Source organism: Rhodamnia argentea, chromosome 10 (genome assembly GCF_020921035.1).
Source record: "Rhodamnia argentea isolate NSW1041297 chromosome 10, ASM2092103v1, whole genome shotgun sequence".
Lineage (NCBI taxonomy): Eukaryota > Viridiplantae > Streptophyta > Magnoliopsida > Myrtales > Myrtaceae > Rhodamnia > Rhodamnia argentea.
In genome coordinates this window covers 18,119,712-18,144,101 of record NC_063159.1, presented here as the reverse complement: position 1 = coordinate 18,144,101, position 24,390 = coordinate 18,119,712, and the positions used below count along the sequence as shown (strand labels likewise).

Sequence of the window (24,390 nt, the reverse complement as noted above, 5' to 3'; positions counted from 1 at the left end):
TTTTCTGGATGTAATCATGTAAACATCTAGCAACACCGGTGCTAATTCCTGTGTTATGGTGGATACCCAACACCTCACTGATTAGATCATTAACATTATATAGCGACACTAGCTAAGCAGTGGATGAACTCAATCAAGCGATCTAATTCATCCCTACTATGGTTGTATGGTCAAGTGGGCTGGTATGTTCACATTGTTAGATAGGATATCTATTCAAATTACATTATTCTAACTTCTATGACTGAATTTATTGCTTATAATGAGCTTCCATAATTCACCTAGATCTGCCATGGACAGAAAGATTATTGGATGTAATTTGTTTACATTCATGGTCTTGTGAAAGAGCTCGAGAAATTGAGTGTACTTACAAGGATAAAAAGGTCGCTCCAAACAGGATGGCCTGATCAACAGGATGAAAAAAAAGGATGGCCTGCCAAGTATATGTACAGAAAAGTAGTTTTCAAGCAGGCTCCTCGGGCGATCCCGATGTCGGTGCATGTTCAAAAGGTAAACCCTGTTGCTCGATAGAAAAGGAAATCGGAAGGAAGGAAGAATGGTAAACCAAAACCCAACACTGCAGAAAAGCTTGATCAGATATGCTTCATAACCACAATATCTGGTTGATCAAGACTGTATCAACTATCAACCACCCTTGCTGTAGGTGCCGCTTCTTGTTGACCCTCGGATTAATCCTAGCATTCAGGAAAGGACATCATTCATTTGAAAACAAAACCACAGCTTGAGGAGAACACCTTGGAAAGCTCAACAACTTGTCGGAATACTCCTTTGATTCCTCGACTGAAATGGAGCAATCATTCGGCCCCCAAGAGACGACAAGCTTCTGTAAAACCAATGCCTTACGAAGTAAAAACTGCACTAATTGCATTGCATGTTCGTTCGTAATGTCGCCTGACACTCTGACAATTCTGAGGTAGCCTGTAAGACAACCAAAAGAGTGATCTTGTAAATCCCAGTAGTTCCCCTCACCGATCTGGTACAAATGCAGCCATGCTTCTTGGCCCTAGAAAATCAGAGCAGACGGTCACACGAAATTTTGCACATACACAGAATAGCATGAAGAGCAGCTTCAAATGGGAATAAATGCACTTACAGCAGTGGACGGCACTTCGCCCGGGATGATGTGTATATCTAGCACTTCCAAGCTAGGAGAGCTTCTCAATACATTGGCAATTCCAGGGAGGTGCCATTTGGTTAGCATCGTCCTAAGATTCAATCGCTGCCAACTGTTGGTTGGGCAAGCCAAATCTGTCAATTCCCATATCGTGAGAACCTGATTTTATTCCAAAAGCACAAGTCAGTACCAAGAAGAACGAAATGAACAATCATGGCACGGAAACAATTACATAAACGAGGTAAAATCATCTAAATTAGCCCATGAAATTCCTCTGGCAGAAATGACAAGCAATTACTGAGATAATTCTCTGAAGCTGATCGCGTAAGCAAGGAAGAGAACAATGTGAAAGTGCTTAGATATTGTATAGGACACCAGCATGTTTTGACTCTCCACCAATCTAAGAACCATACCTTCCCTGCTCGGATATCATATTTACTAATTTGTTTCCTCACTTACATGATTACATTGAGTACACAAGTTAAAGTGGGAAGGTCACAAACGAGGATAGGAAGGTCAACTCACCAGAATTGGGTGATGATGCATTGTAAGTACTCTCACTTGATGGAGCTCCTCCAGAATCTTTTGGACCTCACAATACTCATCAGGTACACAGAAGAAACAATCACAAAAATCAACGGATGCATCTCGCAGAGATGATAGGTTCTCTAGTTCCAGACGCTCAATCCATCCAGAGATGCTTAGTGACTTGATATTTGGACAGGCGACTTTAACTTTTGACTCCTCAAGAATACCTGGAGCCACCGTCACACTCCTGAGTATCTGGGAAGCACAATTCAGTTCACACAGGCCGTAACAATCCAGTACAGTCAAACTCTCGAGCCCTGGACACCCGTCTATAAAGTTCTTGATCGAATCATCCCTCAACGCGATTTCCTTAAGATACAACACTTTAAGCGCCCTCATGACAATAGTTGTAGATACATTCACCTTGCAGCTCACCAACTTCAACTCAGTTAAGAAGCTGCTCTGGAGAACAAAACCAGGCAATTCATACTTATATCCCGCGGTGGGAAAGCCGCATGCCAGAAAATCCAAATCGAGGATCTCAGCATTTCTATTCACCGCATGTTCGATCCAACGATTGACCTCACCTGCCAATCCCCCAGTCCTAATCATGACCTCTAGCTCCTCGGGCTCGAGCTCGAGGTACATTAGGTCATCCAATTGGCGATCTATCGAAAACTCGAAACGAAGGCGGAATTTACAAATCCTGGAACCTTGGTGAAGCGCGAGCACGTGGCGAACAAACTCCGCAAACCTCGACAGGCTGCTCTCGTCGTCTCTGTAGTGCAAGGGCGAATTGTCCCAGCAGTCGTGGTACAGGCACCAATCAAAGTCCAGGTTGTAAATCGAAGTCCAGAGGCGACCGAAGCTAGGGATGATTAGGGTTCTCACAGCGTCCCTAGTGGGTAAAAGCGAGAGGATGTGAATCAAGATGGAATCCGGCAAATCCTTGATCCTGTCCACTTCTTGCTCGCTTTTCACAACACCCTTTCCCTTGTTCCTCTTACTGATTCCATATTCCTCGTCAAAATCTAAAATTTGTTCCATCCCGACGCGATGAATGAACCGAAAAGGACGTTCTGATTTCGATACGATCGGACAGATTTGGAACCAGCTTAATCACGCATGCATCACTGGGTGTGGCGAAATGAATTCAGCGGGCGGAGGATTAACTGAAAAGCAGGTGCGATTACTCACAGTCGGTGTCGCGCAATCGAACTGGGCCGAGAGTGAAACCTAAGAGAGGCGGAAACAAACAAAGACGAGGGAAGTCGGGCAAAACATCCTCCTGTTCACGTTTCTTAGTTCTTCTAGGCAATCTAATCCATAAGTTCTGTATCGACAAGAAACCTCGTTCGAGGACGGTCCTAAAAAATAAAATAAAATAATGCTGCCAGTCCAAATTTCACTATAGTCGTTTTGACACAAGGGGACTTAAGAGATTAGGGAGTAATTCATTTATATCATGTTGATATGTAATGTCCTATAAACGGCTACAAAGCGCACAATGTATTCATATGTAATGCTCTATCGACAAAGTTCAATTCATCGTCATGTCTCTTCATTCTAATGTCTCCCCCTCCAATTAATTATCTGGGAAGGGAATTGAAAGAGATTTATCTAACTAAGTCAGGGTGGGTATTTCACCGTTCAATAGCAAGCATAAAATTGGAGTAACCTGAGAAACAGAGGGGAGCAGACCCGGATGATCATTCCATCGGGTAACCTAAGAACGTGTAAATTTGAGTAAGCCCTTCAATACGAATTGCATACTCCGCCTGTCTTCTGCCTTCATTTCAGGGACTTAAAACCGAAACCATCGAGTTCAATCGTCACGCAGAATGGTAAAGAGACTTGACGCAGTTTAAAAGTGCATACAACACAGTAGGATACAATAGCATTTGACAGGAATATCTAAGCAAGATTCAAATACAACAGAGAGACGGGTAAGGATGGCTCAATTTCCGTAGGTCCAAACTAACCAAGATCCGTCTATGTTTAATTATGATGGTCACGAACCAAGTCACAAATTCCCGCCAGAGTATCATCGTGTGATCCGTTTTGTGCTTATAGCTTATACTAGACAGAAAGTTCTGTTCTGGAGATCAGGATTCCATCAGTGTCAGCATAAAGCCACTCCCCGTCAGAGATCCTTGTTCCAGCCACAGTTATGGAAACATGCTTTTCACCAATACCCTTCTTATTGGCTTTCATTGGATGGGAAGCCAAAGCCCTCACCCCAATATCACAGCCATTGATCTCATCGACGTCTCTGATGCAGCCATTCACAACTATGCCAGCCCAACCATTATTTTGAGCCTGAACAACAGGATTTCCCCCGAGAATAGCACAACGTGAGCTCCCACCGCCATCAACCACAAGAACTCTGCCGTTGCCCTTTTCCTCTAGAAACTCCCGAACCAAAACGTTGTCCTCAAAGACCTTAAGTGTGACTACTGGCCCAGAGAAGACTGGGCGACGTCCATAGATCTGAAAAATAGGTTGAAGTGCCCGAAGTTCACCGCTCACAATCAGCTGGGGGTTTGCATCACAAACTTCAGCAGTGGTGACCAATGCCATCCTATTCCAAGCAACTGTATGCACTTAAAAAATAAAAAGTCAGCTCTATGCAATTCAAAGATAAAAAAGTGGAAGGAAGGAAAATTCAACGAAAACAAAACCTCTAATACAAGTCGTTAAAGTATTATATGCAAACTATATTCACTCTCCCGCAACCCCAACCAAAATATAATCAAACTGCATATCCCTCATGGTTGCAAGTTTCCTTCTCAATATTTGAAAAAGAGGTAAAACAAGGACTAAAAATAATTTCTGCACCAGCAAATGTGCTATGAGATGTCACAGAACAGAACTATTCCATCTTACAGTCTACTTGTAGAGACAATCAAAAAATAAAAACAAGACACACAAAAGACCTACTTAAAAGTAGACAGTTATCGGTTTGAACTTTGAAACTCATAGCTTCCCTCTTTCACAATTATAAACCAGAAATTAGTTAGTATAACTCCTCAACCATGACTGTTCTTCAATAATTCATGGCAATCGCAGTGCAAGCACTTCCACTGAGAGTGAAGAATGAGTTTCTTCCTACTCGACATTGTTTATAACGGCACGTTTGGTGTACAAAATTGGCTGGAAACTGAATCACAACTCCTATCCTAATTCCGTTTCCGCTGGTTAGACAGGTTCAAATAACTGGAATGACTATTCCGGCAGAAAAACAATTCTGTCACTTCTTGAAGAACTGGAATGACAATTCTGTCGCTGCTCTGGAATTTGTGTTCCATCACTCACGCAGAGTAACCCCAAATCCTCCCTGTCCCCCCTCCCAAATCCTTTTCCCCTCCCTCCCTCAGAGATGAGAACACCTTGCGATTTAATTTTCAACAATGCAGATCAATTGAGATGGGAAAAGGAGAAAAAAATGGACTTTCGGTGTTCACAAAATTTTTGGGCTACCAACTAATGTGGGTAATGTGGTTGCAGGATCGAAGTGGTGGTTTACAAATATGCATTTCTTTGTTCGGCGATGAGTGGCTCTTAGAACTAAATTTGAGTTCAAAATGAGGGCAAAAATGGAAATTCACAATTTTATTTCTAAATTCCTATTCTTTATTTTGCGAAGTTTTCTGTAAAAAGAATAATACAGTGCATCAGCCTAACTCAGGAAAAGAAATCCCCATTTGAATTTCATTTCCACTCCACTCCACTCCTTTCCCGATTCCATTCCATTCCATTTCCAATTCTTTATACCAAACGTAGCCTAAGTCCTTTTCTCTATTAGGTTGCCCATGCATGTTACATACACTTTTTGGACCCATCATTCTTTTAAGGTTGCATCCAGAGTAATAAGAAGATACCGCTATCATCCTGCACATTACTCCTTTATCAAGACTTAAAATACTTTTCGAACCACTGCACTCTAGTTAGTCGTATGTGATGGGATCATGATCGTCCAACTTCAGAGCAACTTAGAGTGCCTTCAGGCTAACATAGATAATTGGGAAGTGTTAAGAGGTCATGTACTAAACAAAGTAAACTGATCCTTGAGTAACTCACATCACTGAATAAAAAGGGAAGCCGCACATCAAATTACCATTATATTTTTTGATGAACTTCTATCGACGAATGTGTAAGAATAATAAAAAATAATCCTTCCCAGGATCTCCTAAGCTATTTATACCAAGATATAAAAGAACACCAATGGATTGAGATTCATTATCCAAACATAACACGAATCATATGATGTCTCTCAGAGGATCCGATATCTAGACTGCTTGCTTGTTAGGAAGATCCACTGACAGAAAACATCAATTTTTTTAGCATCTTACACGTTCTCTCATAGCAATACAACCACCCAACACCTTAGAAGCATCTCAATTCTGCCACATCACCTTACTAATTTGAGGATGTAAGAGTACGTTGTCTAATCTCACAAGCATTTAAAGCATACAGCATGCAGGAGACAAAGCATGTTTGCTTACAGCATAGAAGTTTGAAAAAGTTACTTTACTACTTCTACCAAATGGATTGGTGGGGAACAATCGTCAAGTAAAAAAGTGAAACCGAAGAAAAGATATCGACTTGATCAAACCCGTGTTCTGCTTAAAATATTGGCAGGACCATGTTGAGACTACACAGTGTTGATTGTTAAGTTAAACCTTAAGAAAGGACAGAAGAACTGTCAAATGAAGGTGATCCAAATATGCTAAAGACATGAGCAGATTTAATACCATTATTTGGTGAAAAGGCAAGTAAACATCAGAAGCACCAACAGAAAATATAAATAAAGAAAAAAACCACAGCAGCACGAGTAATTATGAGTCCCTACAATATTAGCATAATGGATCAGCAAAGAAAGTGTAGCAAGCACAAGTAATTGGTTACGGATTCGATCTAATTGAAAGGGTGGTTAATAGCAGAGAAGATGTTGGGTAGGCTCATTCTAATAGATCGCGCCAATCACAATTTAAAAGACCATTTGATCTTATTGAGAAAATGTTGTCTAGACTAACTTCCATAGCTTAAGCCAATCACAATTTCAGAAACCTCGCCAGTCGCCACTACCAATAGCCACGAAAAAAGACATGTAAACCCATCCGTCTCCCGATCTATGTATCTACGAAGTCCATTTCCTAGGTCCTGATTCCAATAGGAAACCGACAAGTACACCACATATTCCTTCGGCTCTATCTATCAAGCCAAATGTAAAGTAAGTGACGCGATCATTTTGCCATGCTCTAGACTTCAAGCAAAAGAAAAAAATTTAACCTTGCTCTGTCGTGGGCAATCGACAGATGCAATCAGTAACACCATTGAAGGGAAAATTCATCCATCATCATCGACACATCACCAACACGATAACAATCTCCCACGACGCACGAGTGAAGTAGCAAGAAAGGCATAGATCTCAGCATCCGAGACACGGACCGACCCACGAGCAACAGCAGATCTGCCGGCTACGCCGGGGAATCGAGAGGCGAAATCACAGAGAACATGGAAGCGAAGAAGGGGGCGGTCGGCTGGTTACCTCATAAACCAAGACGAGTCGAGAAAGGAGGAAGCGTGCCTGACGCGCCCGGCGTCCGCGTCAGAAGGGAGGAGAGAGAAGGGGAGGAAATGGGGAGAGAGAGAGAGAGAGATGAAGGAAGAGGAACGGGAATTTATGCGCGTAGGAGGAGGGAGGGAATTATTTTCACGCGCCGCCAATTAACATCTAAAATGTAATTATAATCTGATAATTACATATACAATTTTGTGAATTTTAGTTAATTTTTTATTTAAAAAAACCAAAATTTCCTTACTTTTGTTTTTATTTTTATTTTTACTTTCAAACATGTTTATATATCCATATTGCGAAAAAAGACATGAATCCTACTTTTTATTCGAGTAACAAATTATTGCGTAACTTTCATTTTAACGTATAAACGAGTATATAAATAAGTTACAAAATTCTATTGCCAAAGGTTAATTAAGAAGGGAAGCCTTTCAAAATACTAAAACGAATTTTAAGAAAGCTTAGCATCCTGCGTGTTTATAACATTGACATAGGACAGTTGTGAAATAGGTCAAACGAAATGCTAAATGTAGCAGTTTTTATCGAACTCCTGATTCTTAAAAAGCATTTTAAACTTAAAATACAAACACTTTTGAAATAATATAAACGTCAATCAAATTATATATAGTTATTACCATCATATCCAGCGTCGATTTCTTGTTTCGCTCTCTCGTTAAAAAACAATATCACGTTAAAAAGTAATTATTTTTCCACATTATTATTGCAACCGTATCCTTCCATTCCTTCTTTTATATACATACTATTTAGGTACTAACCACTAACCAGGAGGCCTTTAAAAGTGCAACCAATTTTTAATGGTCAGGACTCAGGACACGCTTTATTAAGTTCACCACCCCGTTGACGGGATGTTGATGTTCCTTTAATCGTTGACCTCCTATTTAGACACGCTAAACAGGTCCCTGTCGCCAACAACTTCCTGGCAATAGGCATTATTATTTCATGCTTTAATCTTAACTCATGAAATTAGCATGACTAATTGGCACGAAGTCAAGTCTCTGTCCTCGCTAGACTGCTGCTCAACACGAATCTCGAAGTTAACCTGTGAAGGGTTTTCATATCAGCCGCTTTACTTCAGCGTCCCCTCTTCTCAACATGAACAACAAAATGTCCACCACTAATCTGAACCAGGACGACAGCTTCAGACCCTCCTCGCCCGCGTCGGCTTTCCTCAGCAGCTCCTTCAGCTGCTCCCGGTTCACGTCCTCGACATCCGCAGCCTCATCAGGGGCTTGGATTAACCTCCACGTCTCGAATGATGAACAGCGCGTAATCAACTCCAACATTACATAAACATCAGGACTCTTGGCATGCCATCCATGACCATGAATAAGAAACTTGAAGCATATCAGCCCATGTCCTACATTCCAACGCATAAATCTGACAACTACTTAAAAAAAAAAAAAATCTAGAAGAGTATAGGTAAGAACTGAAAATGTCAACTTTATCGGGATGCCTCCGATGACACCAAGAAAGAAATATCAAAGTCGTTCTTGCAGGGTTTTCCACCCACATTCGTTCCAAGTAAGTTGGGTGCATATTGACAGTGCCAGAAGAATACTGGATTTCCAAGACGTACTATTTAATAACGCCGCAAGGATTACAGCTGATGTCAATTATTTAGCAAAGTCAAGATACTCTAAACCAGCAATAGGAATCTAACTAAAATTCCCAAGGAAAGGAGAGCTTGAGTCATAAGGTAAGAAGTTATTACGTTCGCGCCCTCCCACTTCTCATCAGAAGGTGGCTTACACAGCATTCGACCCAGAGGAATGAATTCATCAACAGGCCCGTCTTCAGCAGGAATGCCCACCTCGTCCAGGAGCTTCCTTTGTGCAGCATTCCTCGCCCCTGTCCATCAAATGATTGCAAATGACGCCAAAGTACAGACTTAATTAGCCTCATAGAATTATAGTCCCCCACTTCTAAGAGAAAGATGCAGTCATGCAGATAACAGGAAAAGCGGAGTGCGTAAAATATGCTCTATTACCAGGGGCATTCTCACCAAGAAGCTCAGACTCCTGGTACAATGGGTGGCTCCAGCAGGTGTTCGTCCATACAAGGGAGAACGTCGCCTTTGTGGCAGAGCGTTGCTGTTCCAGAAAAATAGATGAGCCTCAAAAAGTTAGATATGCCTACGACACCAGCCTAATCAGCAAGAAAGGTTAAAAAGCCTAGAGCAGTAACACAACAAGTATATTAGTCTGCGAATGCTTATTGCATACCTGAAGCAGTAGCTCATACTTTGAGTTGAACAAAAACTGACCAAATGCTCTATGCAACCAATTCTTGCACTCAATTTTTTCCATCAAACGACCTGCGGATTTTTGAAGCACCAACCACTCACTTGCAATATCACCAAGGAGAAAGTGACTAGTAATATATGATAAACGAAAATCCGGCAGAAGCACAATCCATGGATGGCAGACAAGAAAATGTTCTAGGAAGGCCAAAAAATTCAATAATTATATTCTTGTCCGACAAATAACAGTTTCGACAAACTGGGAAGAGTTGATAATGTTAGGCCAACTAGCAAATGCATGTAGATACTGTGAAAATGAAACTTAAAAAACAAATTCAAGGGCATAAAAAGGGGGAAATTACAAGATTGAAAATAATTTAAGCCAAATCAGTTGGTAGGAGCAATTGCGCCAGAACAAGCATTCTTACAGTTATATTGCAACTCGTGACAGAAAATATAATCATTCTCATCCACCAAGATGCATCCACAAGACAATACAAATGGTACACAAAATAACACAAAAAAGAAGAAGAAGAAGATCTGGATAACTAAACAACCAAATTGAAATTAAATTAAGTATAAACAAATTGCTGATCAAATTCATAAAGTAACGTAATTCCTGACCAAGGACAAATATAAAAGGATCAACGTATGGGTCTTGGGCTTATTGACCTCTAACACAAAAATTTCACTTGAAGCTGGCACACGGCTAACAGAAGCGTCAGATTTTCCAATGAAAATCAGGGAATTCTCATCTGACATGCCCAAGAACCATTTGAAAAAAATCTAATCGAACTAATGCTATCTAATCATAAACCTCCGAATATCAACAATTGCAACAGGAAAACTGAAGAAGAAGAAGACGAAGAGAATGATAACAGCTACTTACAACAATTACCGTCAGGATCAAGGACAAATTATCAGAAATAAATCAACTCATGCAACTGCCTTAGCCTCAAATTACAGACGAAGAAACTTTTGTCTCACATTACACGTGCCTACTTTGGTATTTCCTTCCGCTAGAGCTCTCGAATTGTGTTAAAAATATACAGAACTAGCTCAAGTAACCGCTGGGAGTTGAAGGAGCTACAGGAATAGTACCAGAATATAAACACTGTTGTTTGTTAGTCCTGTCCTAATTAGCTCAGAAACATATCTCAAAATTGGCTAGTATAACTGAAAATATGAAACTATACCGTGCCCTTTCTAATATGACAGGATAGCTATTGAATCTTTTGGTAAAATCCAAAGTAAGATTGGACCAATCGGATGGAAGGATTCAAGCAATAGTACTTGCAACATTTCAACTCTATGTTATGGCAATGCAGGAGCTCTTAATATATTACCCTATTCTAAATTACCAAAGAAAACATAAAATACAGTAAGAATCTGATCAGACGCAGATGAACTTACTGTTGTGCATCTGTTATGAGCTTACAGCAACTAATCCACGAACATTATCGTCAAGTAACAAATACCATCCAACTAATCTACTTCCATGCATAGAGGCAACAAGTCCCACAGTAATCAAAGTCAAGATAGGAATGGAAATAACATAAAGCAGAGCACAAACCTGGATGGACCTTTTGATGCACTCGAAACACCTTTGTAGAATCATTGGCAACAAGGAGCTTAAGGTAGTTAATCAAATTTTCCTACTCCTATTGCCAGTACAGAATCAATAGAACCGGGTCTGACAGATTCTGGAATCACAACTTCAACAAGGCCCAGGTAGACTATAAGGGTGAGAACCCCAGATTTTGCGGCTCTGCCACAATTTTACCCAGCTTATTGCATAGACAAACGGTAGAATTGACGCTAAATACAGTGCAACAAGAGAATTCCCTAAGACTCAACTATCAACAAGAGTCTGGAATTTAACTCTTTTTTTGACGCTGCCGACTCGGTCATAGCCAATAGCAATCTTGCTGTGCATCAACTTCAAGGCCAAATCTGCGCTCCCTGCCTTTCTCAAGGCATTAATAAAAATAGTCCGTATTTTTCCCGGTATTTCACGACCCCTATCGACAATTCCATCTGCCAATCTACAAGCTTCCTTAATACGGCCAGCTTTGCACAACACATTGATCATATCTTCGACAGCTGAATCAGGAATGATACCCATTGGTGCTAATTCATCCAAGATTTTACAAGCTCTAGCCACTTTGCCCGAGAGACAAAGTCCAGTAGATAGAGCCCTGATTGATGCTGCGTTTGGAGTGATCCCTTTGTCAATCATCACGTCCCACAATTTCAAAGCCTCCTCATTTTGGTGCTCCGCAAAAAGGCCAGCAATGAGTATCGTGAATGTGTAAACTGTTTGATCACAACCTTCATCTTCCATTTTCCTGAAGAGCGCCAGTGCTTCATTAATTCTACCGCACTTTGTAAATGCATCCATCAAGGCATTATAGCAATAAGAATCCCGTGAACATCCCTTATGAGCCATTTCCTCAAAAAATTTCTCAGCTTCATCCACTCTCCCTGCCTTCCCTAGACCATCAATAATACTAGAATATATCATGGCATTAACCGTCACCCCACTATTCTGACAGTGCTCCAAGTGTGCAAGTGCCTCCTCCAACCTCCCATTTTTGCACAGCCCGTTAATGACAGCCCCATACGTGACCTCATCCGGGCGAAACCCATCATCCTTCATTCTGTCAAAGAGCCTCATTCCCTCTTCTATGCTCCCGCATTTTGCATATGAATCAATCAAAGCTGTGTAGATTGCCACATTTGCTCTATAACCATTTCTAGTCATGCTTGCATAAACTGCATAAGCTTCCATACATTTTCCCTCCTTGGAAAGCCCACTTATGACCAAACTATACGCATGAGGAGGGATTTCTAAACCTTTCTCTTCCATCTCACGGTAAAGTCCCAAACAAGAACTGAAATCCCCTTCACCATAACACGCCTGAATCAAAGTCATATACGTGATCTTATCCGGCTCCACACTCTTCGTTTCCATATCCCTTAGTTTCTCCATCGCTTTCTGGGTTTTACCCACATTGCTAAGTCCTTTCACCATTATGTTGTAGCTCACAGTATCAGGTCCAATCCTCCCATTCTCCATCACCTCAAACACCCGCTCTGCGGACTCGATAAACATGGAATCCACCAAACCATTCAACAAAAAGTTGTAGGTATACAAGCTCGGCTTGATACCATTCTCCTTCATCTTCCTCCACACCCACAACAACTCCTCAACCATCCCAACACTGCCGAAGCTCTTGATCAAAGAATTAGCTGCCGACACCGTCATCAAGAAGCCCAAGTTCCTCAACTCCTCAAAGACACTCGTCACTCCATCCAAATCCCCAGATAATGAGAGAAGCTCAATTAAAGACACGTAACACTCAATCCTGTGCTTGTACCTCCCCTGCCGAGCAGCCCACCTGAAGAACCTGACGGCAACGTCTGGCCTTCCCTTAACCTGACCAGACCGCAACACGAAAGACACGAAGTTCGGGGACAGCTTGATCAAGAACTTACGACAAAAGTCATCCAGCTTTAATTCCATGTCCGTGGACCCGTCTAAGAGATTGAGAATGTGACCCACCCACGGAGACGGGGTCGGGTTCCGCGGGGTGGAGGCTATGTCGGAGACGTCGTTGAAGGGCTCGACCCATTCGGGAGGGGGAGGAGAGTCGTCGGTGAAGACCCACCGGGCGAAGGGACTGCGAATCGAGACGAAGGCGAGCTCCGCTAGTTCAGTCGCCCGTGACGCGCCGCTCCTGAAGTGGCTCTGCGAAAGGAGGAGCCTGGCGGCGAGAGAGATTGAAGCTGAAGGTCTGAGGAGGCTTCTCATGGCACGCACGAGAGAGCCAATGTTTCCGGAGGGACTGAAGAGACGAGAGAAAGGGAGAGAGATTTGGTTTTTTATTTTTATCGGATCAAAGATCAAATGCACATGTTTTCAATTTATTGCAGAACATGCTCGTATTGAGGACTAAAATTAGATTATGGCTTGAGTTCAGACCACTAAACAACAAGTTAGTCACATAAAAATTAGCACATGCTAACTTATATTTGCATCAGTCATTTACATGATAAGATCTGAATTGAGCTAATCCGTTGGACCTGATAATCAATTGAATCTTGCCCGTGTTCAATGTGTTTAACTCACACGTAACTGATGATTTTAGAGCTTATTTCCAAGATATACATCTTAACATTTTCAAGATGTATGAAACAGTTCTCCTGAAGAAAGCTTTATATATTGTGAGGATGTTCCACTTTCTCGCGGGCCTAATTATCTAAAAAGCCTTCAACGTTATGTTCAATTTCAAATGAGTCAATACCACCAAAAATCCTAAACTAGTGCACCCGTGATAAATTTACTCCAAACTATTTTTTGATCATCAAAAATCTCAAACCGGTACACCTTTGACATGTTTACCTCAAACTCGTACTACTGTAACAAATTTATTCTCTGTTATTTTCCGTTAAATTTTATCGTCGAATTGCTGAGTTAGATGACAAGTGGCAAATTGTCGGGTATATACGTTACCCTCTGTTTGTTACAAGAGTATCAATTTGGGATTTTTTATTGTATTAACTCAATTTAACGGAAACTAAAAGAAGACAAATTTATCATATGTGTACCACTTTAAGATTTTTTGTGGTAAAAAAATCGGTTTGAGGTAAACTTATCACGGTTGTATCAGTTTAGAATTTTTTATGATGAAAAATATAATTTAAGATGAATTTATCACAAGTGTACCATTTTCGAATTTTTTATGGTAAAAAAAATAGTTTGAGATAAATTTATTACAAATGTACCGGTTTGAGATTTTTCGTGATATTTACTCATTCCAAATTTATCATGAACTTTTTTTTGTCTAAAACAAAAAAACTCTCAGCTTTAGGTCCAATCCCAAATTTTCCATGAACTGTTTTTTATCTCGTAAAAATCCCAAACTTTAGGTACAATCCCAAATATGCCCCGAATTTTGTTTTTCGTTAAAAAAACCACAAATCTTCAATGTATTTTCAAATATACCCTATAGTTCAGTCCCAATTTGACATGGCATTTCCATGTTAATAAAAAATTCATGTTAGCAAAGTAATAGGCGATAGGTACGAACCGATGTGGCATTTTCACGTGGGCATTAAATCCACCTAGTGAAGAAATTCTCAAAAATGAAATCATTGTAGAATATGAAACTTAAGAACGGCTAACGGCGATATTTGGATAGGGGCCAATGGAGCAAATTTGATATTAAAGTAAAAATTGATGATTTTCTTTTTAGATAAAAAAAAATTAGAGTAGATTTGAGCCTGTAACTAAAGTTAAGAATTTTTTCTGAAATAAAAAAAAAAATTCGGGAAGGTCGAAAAGCATCGAGATTTCAAAAAGGAGAAACGCATCACACCTCACTCCAATTCCCCAGATCCCGAAGAAGAAAATCTCGTCTTTCCAGATTTCCTAGATGAAGTTAGACTACCCCTTCTTTTCATCAGTTCATTTCAAGTGAACCCGCCACTAGATTTGGTGAAAATGTTGTTGTGTTGTTTTTTTTTAACCCCCTGATGGCGGCTTCCGTTGTTCTACGGTAGCTACTTCTACAAATATAAAAGCATTCAGGAACTCCTGATTTTCATGATTGAACCATCAAGCAAGGCACAACTGCAACGCGTCCGTCTACAAGCGCGCAGAGACTACTAAATGTTTCGATATGGTAGCAATCATCTCGATATGCATAAGGACTTAGTTCTAATGAAATTCATTATCGAGCAGGTATCTTTCCAGGCGAACAAAGTAATGGTCTCAGGGATCATAGATTTGACTCCGCCACAATAACTGCAAAATGAGCCTGGCTGAAAACAAGTTTGACCACTGACTTTTGAAAGTCAAGTCCGCCATTATTGATATTGAGCAGCTTAATAACATCAAACTGAAGTCCAATCTAAGTCCTTATTAAGCTGCTGCTACTACACACGAATCTCAGGTTAGCTTGTGAATGGTTTTCATATCAGCTGCTTCCTTCAGCGTCCCCTTCTCCACATGATCCCACCACTTGAACAAGAAATTGTCCACCACTAATCTGAACCAGGGCGACAGCTTCAGACCACCCTCACCTGCATCGGCTTTCCTCAACAGCTCCTTCAGCTGCTCCCGGTTCACGTACTTGATATCCGCGACCTCATCAGGGTTGGGATTGACCTTCACGTCTCGAACAATGAACAGCAAGTAGTCAACTGCGAAATTACATAAAACATCAGGACTCTTGCATGCCATCCACGAGCATGAGTTAAGAAACATGAAGCAACTCATCCCACGTCCTAGGTTCCAACACAGTATATTCGACATCCAGTAACTCAAGCAGATCTAGAAGAGAATAACAAGAACCAAATGTCAATTTTATCGGATGTCTCCAAAGAGAACAAAAACCAAGTATCAAAGTGGTTCATGCTGGGTTTCCCACCCACATTCCTTCCAAGTAAATTGAGGTGCGTCATACATTGCTAAAATGCTGGATTTTCCAAGACGTACAGTGTAAAAACGCCGTAAGAATTACAAATGATGTAAGTTATTTAGCAAAGTCAAAGATAAGTTGAACCAGCACTAGGAATCTACCAAAATTTCCCCAGAAAGGAAAGCCTGAGGTATAAGGTAAGAAGGTATTACGTTCATGCTCTCCCCACTTCCCATCAGAAGGTGCCTTATACAGTATTCGACCCAGAGGAATAAATTCATCAACCGGCACATCTTCAGCAGGAATGCCCAGTTCGTCCAAGAGCTTCCTCTGTGCAGCATTCCTCGCCCCTGAACATCAGATGATCACAAGTGATGACAACGTACAGACTAAATTAGCCTCATGGACAAGCGTGAATTGGAGTCTCCTACTACTATGAGAAAGATGCAGTCATGCAGATAACAAGAACCGTGGATTGTGTAATATATGCTCTATTACCAAGGGCGTTCTCAGCAATAAGCTCGGACTCCCGGTACAAGGGATGGCTGCAGCAGGTGTTTGTCCACACAAGGGGGAAAGTTACCTTTGTGGCAGAGCGTTGCTGTTCCAGAAAATGGATGAGCCTCAAAACGTTAAATATGCCCACGACAACCGCCTTATCAGCAAGAAAAGTAAAAAAGTCTAGAGCAGTAACACGACAAGAAGCATAGCCAGTGAATGCTTATTGCATACCTGAAGCAGTAGCTCATACTTTGAGTTGAACAAAAACACACTAAAGGCTCTATGCAACAGATTCTCAGACTCGATTTTCTCCATCAAATGACCTGCAAATTTTCGAAGCACCGACCACTCAATTGCAATATCACCCGGGAGAAAGCAACTAGTACTATATGATGAACGAAAAACCGGCAGAAACACAGTCCATGGATGGCAGACCAAAGTTCAATAATTATATTCTTGTTATCCGACATACAACATTTTCGACAAATTGGGAAGAGTCGATAATGTAAGGCCAACCAGCAAATACATGCGGATACTAAGAAAATGAATCTTACAGAACAAATTGAAGGGCACTAAAAAGGGGGGCAATCACAAAATAAAATAGTTCAAGCCAAAATCAGCCAGATAAGAGCAATTGCATAGCCAGAACAAGCATTCTTACAGTTGTATTTGGACTCGTGACCAACGACGTTGTCGTTCTCATCCACCAAGATGCATCTGCAACACAATGACAACGGGACGAAAGGTAAGCAAAACAACACACACATAAGAAGAAGAAGAAGAAGATCTGGAGAAATGATACAACTAAATCGAAACCAAATGAAACATAACCAACTTGCGGATCGAGTTCATAACGTAATCCCTGAGCGACGACAATTGTCAATCCATCGATCAACGGGGCTTAGAGACCAGATTTTAACACAAAACTTCCATTTCAAGCCGACACTCAGCTGGAATCCCCATTCGATTAGGCCGAGAACCCGGTTATATACAGAATCGAGCAAATGAATCCTCCGAAGAAGATTTAACAATCGCAGCAGGAATATACCCGAAAAAGAAGAAGAAGACGACGAAGAACACGATATGCGAGATAGTAGGAGCGTAAGGCGGGTACGTACTCGTCGTCGAACATGAGGCGTCTCTGGACAGCGTCCATGCCAGCGTCAGCAGCATCGCCCATGGCGATCGTTCGATCGAGGGAGAGGGAGAGGGAGAGGGAGAGAGATTGGGTGAGTGATGCTGGAAGCGCTCGCTCGCTATCACGTACAAATAGTGGAACTTTGGATCCTCGGTGCGTCCGCCATTGTTGAATCCCCTTCTCTCTCTCTCTCTCTCTCTCTCTCTCTCTCTCTTCTTTGTTATTTTAATGTTTATCTTCCGGTAGGCTGTTTTCCTCTTCTGGCGGCCTTTTTCCCATACTGTGGTGATAATAAAGTTCTTACCAGACTCCAATCTAAATATTAAGAGAAACAGTTTTTCACGTGCCGCACATGTGTCTTTTTTTGTTTTTTTTTGTGGTCGGAACCGCACATGTATTTCCAAAGTAGGTATTCAAGTGAATGTTTCTGACACGTGGAATATCCAACGGTGAATTGTGGTCGTGACAACATTGATCTTCCTATCACTTCACCAAAAAAGAAAAAGAAAAAGGGGTAAATACCGACAAAAATCCAAACTATACCCATGTGACACAAATGTCTGGAGTTTTTGTCCTGTGTCACTAAAAATTCTAAATTTGACCGTTGTGATATAAGTACCCATTACTTTTTGTTTTATTGAACATCGTAAATTTGGCCAGTGTGAAAAACATATAGCGAATGAAATTGTAATAGAGGATATATATATATATGTTAATATATATGTTACACATATACAAGTTTTGATTTTTTCATGACACACAAAAAACAAAGTTGAGAGCATTTGTATCACAATGGGCAACTTTAAGATTTTTTGGTAATACGAAAAAAATTAAGTATATTTGTGTCGCAGTGAGCATCCTAAAGTATATATATTCAGAATAGAACTTAGCAAATGTATATTCGGGGCTTAATTGCACTTTCTTGACTAGTTTTAGGACTTCTAATGTATTTATCCTAATTATTTATTATGACGACAAATTGGCAAGCGATTCTGAGGGGTACAACTATCTTTATGTTCATGACCACAATTCACCTGTATATTTTTGCGACCCCTAGTGGAACTCTCGAATTTAGCAAGTGCGAGTTATTCAGTCATATTGTGGTGCCTTTCGTAGGTCATACCTGTGGAGACCGACTTTTAGTATCCAAATGAATTCTTATTTATACGGACGGACTTTTAGCATCCAACTAAATTCTTATTTTGAACATTAGACTTTCTAGCCTTACTACTAGGATGAAGTTCTACCTTACTATTCTAAGATCCCTAATATCGTATTTGAAGAGAAGGAATATATTCTGAACATAAGGCTTTTTATGAATATATTCTATGAGGTGTTTTTATTATATTTGCCTAAAAAATATGAATAAGAGGACATGAGTATGCATCATTTCCATCCTCAGACATTGTGCATGCAAGCAAAAAAAGGACTGGACAATCCAATAGAGATAATGAAAGGTTACCAAGGAGCCCACACATCACAATTTGATTATTTGAAAATTTCAATTATTTCGAATTAACAAAAATCAAAGCATGCTTTCTACAAATCTTAGAAAAAGTCAAAAGTCAGCCCAAACAGATTGCCACGTGCTAATTATATTATTTGGGAATTGGTTTGAGAAGATTTCTTCCTTTTCTTTCATTTTTGTGCATGAGGTTTAAGGAACTTTTTGTTGGGTCAACGGTCAATTTTGTTCTTCCTTTGACTGCAGCATGATTTTTACAGTAAGATAGTGGGGAGTTTCGACTCCACTAATCTATTTTCGTCAGCTCAATCTCTTTCCATCGAGCCGAGGCTCCCAAATTATTTAAGGATAAGTGCACAGAAAATCCTAAAATTTATTACACTTATGATTGAGTATTAAAACTTTTAAAACATGCAATCAAGTCCTACGACTTATCATAAAAATGCAATCAAGTCCTAAAACTTTCAAAATGTTGCAATTAAATCCTAAAACTTGTTATGAAAGTACAATTAAGTCATAAATTTTTTTAAAAAATTCAATTAATGAAAGGACTTGATTTCACAAATTTGAAAAGTTTTAGGACTTAATTGCACTTTCTTGACTAGTTTTAGGACTTTCAATGTACTTATCCTAATTATTTATTGTAGCGACAAATTAGCAAGCAATTATGATGGGGTAAAACTATCTTTATGTTGTTTTCAGCTTAGCATGAGGTCGGCTTTTTGGACTTTTTTTTTTCTCTTATTTATGTGATGACATGTTTCTGTCGGGGAGGTTGACTTATTTGGTTTATTGGAAAGTTTTAAGAGTGGTCGCCATTCGCTAGGCGAAAATGAAGGCATCCTAAATAGAAAAAAAAAAGGGGACCGAACTGTCACACGATATTCTGAACTTAGCTCACTCCCCGCTTTCGTTTCGTTTTTCTTTTTTCAGAAAAAAGCAACGAGGGGGCCTTGAACTAAATAATTCTTCCAATCGGATTCGGAATACGTCCGAGTGCAAGAGACAAATTGATAATAAATGATGTTTGCTTGAAAAGAATTTTACCGTATAATCAAATTTGTTAATTCACTTTTGGCAGTGCCGAAATCGCGATAAGCAAACATAATAATAATGACATGTCTTCGCCGAATAAGTTGGACAAGCCCACCACCTAACTTTGAATTCTTTTGGTCATATTTGGCGGTTTTGCAAACTTCAGCTTGATTAGTTTGGTCCTTCACTTTCATGAGTGAGATATTGATTTTTTTTTTAAGGAAATTCCATCTCGACCATTAAATACATGTCTTACCCAATCCCCATTTTAATTGAATTGCCTACTTCATATTAGTACAAGTAAATCTTAAAAAATCTTGGTACAACGAAGTGATTACACTCCTTAAATTCCCTTTGATAAATGCCGGAAAGATTGAGATATTTTAAAACAGTTATGCACAGCTATATTGATTTTTATTATGAATTATGAAGCGTATTATTTTCTACTCAAGATACGGTTTTAAGCTTATTGAATACCCTATTAGTTTCGTACATTAGATACACCGTAATTTCTTACCCTTTTATGTTAAAGGGCATTCGGGATTATTTTCATTAACTAAAAACGCAAAAAGCATTACTATGCGGTTGATTCCTTGGGATTAATATGCAAATACTGCAGTCCGACCTTAGACCGTACTTTATATTCGATTTGTTCTCCATATTAATATGCAAATCTCACGTGTTACCAAAGTTTAAATTTTGTTTGGTCGTTCAATCTCTCAATTTCGTCCCTCACATTCTTGGTCACTCACTATCATGTTCTTTCCACGTACTCCCATCTCCAAGTCAGCACAGTCAACGGTCAATCTAGTACGGCCTTTTTCTATCCCGTCGGATGGAATCTTGGATTAAATATATTTTGCTGCATGGAAATTTGTAATTCTTCAATTTTCGAAAGCCTCTCGGAACGACTTATCATCTTTGTCATTTAGTAAGTATAGGGTTAGGGACACTTACCATGCTGTTACTACTTTACTAGAACGGTTGATCTGTTCTTTTGACTACTACAGCTACAACCTCGGAAAAATGAAATCTACATTAAATATTCATCAAAGCAACCGAAATTCACGTTGAGGAAAACCAAAGGCGGAATTACAGGTGAACATTAGTGTTTTGTTTGGGAAATTGATGGGAGGAAATTAGGTAGAGAAAGTTAGGAATCTTTTCTAGTTTTCCCTCGGCCAAATTCTAGATTTAAACTTTTTTTTTTTAGATTCAGTTCCAATTCAGTTTTAAACATTTTTTTTTATCTAACGAAAACCCCTAACTTTAAATCTAGTCCAAATCTGTCTCCATTTTTTTTTCCCGGACATGCCACTTTAACTTTCGACTCCTCAGGAATACTCAGAGCGACCCTGCATTGCGAGGCTTACTCGAGTAATGCAGAGAGGTTTTTCTTGGTTTGGATGAGAGGTATGAAAGAGTGTGATGCAATAGGCTTGATCGAACACCTGGTATGTAAGCCCCTAAATGATCACAGAATGATGAAAACATTCCCGGACTGTTGATCGTGTCATCTATGGCAGATTCTTCCTATTCTTAAGGAAGTAAGATAAATATATATAAATAAAAAAAAAGTCGAGATCAAACATGTGCTGCTTTGTGCATAGCTTTCATCAAGATTGACCTCAAACGTGAACTGATGTCCCTCGAGCCCGAGGAGCAGGAGATCATGGTTAGCACTGGGGGATTGGCAGATGAGGTTACTCATCGGATCGAATTTGCGGCGAATAGGAACGCCGAGATCCTTGATTTAGAGTATTCTGGCATGTGGTTTTCATCTCCATTCAGCTTGCAGCTCACCAACTTCATTTGCCATCTCGTTAACAAATGCTTGGCGGGAAATTTGATGGGCTGCTTCCTCTCTATAAAACATAAACTGCAAAATACTTCTTTCATCTGTGGATTGGCCTTTGCGCGCATGAATTGGAAAGTAAGCTGATCGAAATGAAGTGTGTATCATCCATGGAAACTTCAGTAAACAGAATATGGGATACCAAGAGTTGATAAAAGGATATAAAACCAACGTAGAATAGTTAGAAAGAGAAGAGAATTTGGAACTAAGTAAAGATGAATGTGGGAATTGCAACCCATTTATTAGATCGATGGAGCTGTCTGCGTTTTCTGAACATTTGTGCTAATCGGACATAAAATGAGGTAGTCAGGGATGCACTCTAAGAATTCTGCAGTAATCATGCCGTATATCCGCCGACAGTTGTTGGTTATTTTGAGATAAAGGGTCCTGACTCTTTTGCCAGTCAATTGATGATATGGTCACTAACGTAATATGTGTTAACTCACCATTTGACCGAGTAATCTCGAATTTTGTTGTCATCGTATTTCATATAAGCCAACCTGATGCATCACAATTCGAAGCAGCATCCCTAATCCTACATAGCCTTGAGCATTAAGGTTATCTAATGTGACTCTTGCCCTTCCTGTTGATGGAGAGTATAAACCACACCCCAACAGCACTCAATTGGTAAAATATGAAAATACTTTGGATTGAATTGGCAAAATTAAAATGTTTAGGATTAAATTGACAAAAGTGCAATAGATTTATTACTTGTTCGATAATTTTCCCGATCTTGGCACATACGGTATGCAAAATTGCATCGAGTTCATTTAAAGCCTCGAGTAGAGGTGAACTCGATTGGACAAGACTCGACAAATTCAAGGGAAGAGATGCCTCGGATGTGTAATATAGCGCGATAATAACACTTCTAGGGTATAATTTCAGCTTCAGAAATGCTTCTGGAGCAACTTATAAAGTAGAAATCCGTTTGGTTATGCAATTTAATTTTTCTACTTCTAGAGCATTTTTTTGCTCCATAAATAATTTTGGAGTCATTTGAAGAAGTAAAAAAAAATATATATATATATATATATTTCTCTTTAGAAATAGAAAAATCAACTCATGCTTAGAAGATGAAGTGGAAAAATCAACTTCAAACCAGAAGTTAATTTTTAGAGTATAAGCGTTCCCATCCGTGCTCCTTTTTTTTTTTTTTTTTCATTCGCGCCCTTTAGATGTTTTATATTTTGATTGCGGGCGACATGTGGTCTTAGAATCTTTAGTGCGTGGCCCCCAAAAAATGTTGACAAGCCCTTGAACGTTTGTCCAACACAAAATCTTGCAACTAGAACTACTTGTACTGGTTCTCCGCCACGGCTCTTGTTTTGTCTTCGTTCACTCCCGCCACCCTCTTGGCATGCCGCCGCCTCCGCTGCGCCCCTCGTGCTAGCACCTGTCTCTGCTGCCCCCATGACCTCTCGAAACTCGCAGGCGTTCCACTGGCAATACACGGAGTTCGACGACCGCAACTTCCAATTCTGAGGCCACACCCTCTTCTACGTCGAGGTGCTCTTTGCTGCCGTCCTCCTTGTCGCCCTTTTCTTCCGCTGCGCACTGCGTCCGGCGGCTTCCCACAGAGCGGCAAACACGCCCGTGCCTGGGCCGCCACGGTCGACAAGCTGCCCATCGTGCTGCACAGCGGCAAGGCGTCGGGGGAGGAGGAAGCTGGCGAATGCAGCATATGCCTCGGGATGTTCGAAGACGACGACAAGGTGAAGGTGTTGCCGTAGTGTGGACACTGTTACCACTGCGCGTGCGTTGACTAGTGGCTCGTGACTCGGCCGGTTTGCCCGCTGTGTCGGGCGCCTCTTCGAGTCAACTCGGCCGGCCTGTGAGTCAGAGTGAGTGGAACGAGTTTTTTTTTTTTGTTTGGGTCGGAAAGTGGAACTAGTTGAAAGGCGTAAAATATGTTCCTAATTATTTAGAATTATACTTGTTCGGCTTGAGTGTTTTCTATGGCAGTAGTTCAAAAAGGTGAAAAGATTATTGCAAATCCGAAGAATAGGGCTGAGCACTCGGCTAAGTGATAACCGAACATATAGCTATCTAGATACTTAACCATGTGATGGCCGGTCACCTAACTCTTGTCGTCTAAATTTGATTTGCTCGTCTAGTTCAATGAGTGTTCGGCAACACTCAAATTTCTTGAAATCTGTCTAATGGCTAGCTGAGCTTATTTTCTATTAATTTGGTGTCATTTTCTTATGAAGGTAGATAACATTGCATGCACTTGCTAAAAACTCTTGTATATGTTTGCCAATCGAAACTTTTAAAAGATTTACTTGTGAGAGATATATTATGTTAAATGTAAAAGAGCATACGGTATTCGTAAAGGAGACTTTGCTCCATTATATACCAACCTTTGGACAAGGTTTAAGTTTAGTTAATTTGGGTACCACTCCAGAAAAATATGCAGGAGTGGAGTGAGTACGGTTTTGGAGAAGAACCACTATAAATCAGCCAACCATTTCTC

At 40.2% G+C, this 24,390-nt stretch overlaps 5 protein-coding genes across 8 annotated transcripts; all 5 read right to left on the bottom strand.

The window, feature by feature from the left end:
* Nucleotides 1–218: 218 nt before the first annotated feature.
* Nucleotides 219–2,961, bottom strand: LOC115752296 (putative F-box/LRR-repeat protein At3g18150). The gene is made up of 3 exons (XM_048271435.1): nt 1,658–2,961; nt 1,112–1,291; nt 219–1,021 (listed from the first exon to the last, which is right to left on the bottom strand). Exons 1-3 carry the CDS (start codon nt 2,705–2,707, stop codon nt 713–715), a joined length of 1,539 nt encoding a protein of 512 aa, XP_048127392.1. The 5' UTR covers nt 2,708–2,961; the 3' UTR covers nt 219–712.
* Nucleotides 2,962–3,422: 461 nt separating this feature from the next.
* Nucleotides 3,423–7,374, bottom strand: LOC125312504 (putative 4-hydroxy-4-methyl-2-oxoglutarate aldolase 2). Of its 3 annotated transcripts, none has more exons than XM_048271457.1 (2): nt 7,212–7,374; nt 3,423–4,254 (listed from the first exon to the last, which is right to left on the bottom strand). In XM_048271457.1, the coding sequence occupies exon 2, from the start codon at nt 4,238–4,240 to the stop codon at nt 3,740–3,742; it is 501 nt and encodes a 166-aa protein (XP_048127414.1). In that variant the 5' UTR covers nt 4,241–4,254; nt 7,212–7,374; the 3' UTR covers nt 3,423–3,739. The 3 variants fall into 3 exon arrangements, with proteins under 3 accessions (XP_048127414.1, XP_048127415.1, XP_048127413.1); XM_048271458.1 differs by having other exon boundaries at nt 3,423–4,258; nt 7,212–7,263; XM_048271456.1 differs by lacking the exon at nt 7,212–7,374 and adding an exon at nt 6,953–7,059.
* A 937-nt stretch (nt 7,375–8,311) lies between these two features.
* LOC125312575 (isopentenyl-diphosphate Delta-isomerase I-like) lies at nt 8,312–10,260 on the bottom strand. The gene is made up of 5 exons (XM_048271845.1): nt 10,191–10,260; nt 9,482–9,573; nt 9,247–9,349; nt 8,971–9,107; nt 8,312–8,593 (listed from the first exon to the last, which is right to left on the bottom strand). The coding sequence occupies exons 1-5, from the start codon at nt 10,258–10,260 to the stop codon at nt 8,312–8,314; spliced, it is 684 nt and encodes a 227-aa protein (XP_048127802.1).
* On the bottom strand, nt 8,982–13,368 carry LOC115752293 (pentatricopeptide repeat-containing protein At1g03560, mitochondrial). The gene is made up of 4 exons (XM_048271424.1): nt 11,072–13,368; nt 9,482–9,573; nt 9,262–9,349; nt 8,982–9,107 (listed from the first exon to the last, which is right to left on the bottom strand). The coding sequence occupies exon 1, from the start codon at nt 13,310–13,312 to the stop codon at nt 11,351–11,353; it is 1,962 nt and encodes a 653-aa protein (XP_048127381.1). The 5' UTR covers nt 13,313–13,368; the 3' UTR covers nt 8,982–9,107; nt 9,262–9,349; nt 9,482–9,573; nt 11,072–11,350.
* Nucleotides 13,369–15,086: 1,718 nt separating this feature from the next.
* On the bottom strand, nt 15,087–17,690 carry LOC115752301 (isopentenyl-diphosphate Delta-isomerase I). Of its 2 annotated transcripts, none has more exons than XM_048271454.1 (7): nt 17,543–17,690; nt 17,086–17,141; nt 16,656–16,747; nt 16,422–16,524; nt 16,136–16,273; nt 15,409–15,705; nt 15,087–15,221 (listed from the first exon to the last, which is right to left on the bottom strand). In XM_048271454.1, the coding sequence occupies exons 1-6, from the start codon at nt 17,602–17,604 to the stop codon at nt 15,452–15,454; spliced, it is 705 nt and encodes a 234-aa protein (XP_048127411.1). In that variant the 5' UTR covers nt 17,605–17,690; the 3' UTR covers nt 15,087–15,221; nt 15,409–15,451. The 2 variants fall into 2 exon arrangements, with proteins under 2 accessions (XP_048127411.1, XP_048127410.1); XM_048271453.1 differs by having other exon boundaries at nt 15,087–15,224; nt 15,412–15,705; nt 17,543–17,667.
* Nucleotides 17,691–24,390: the final 6,700 nt, after the last annotated feature.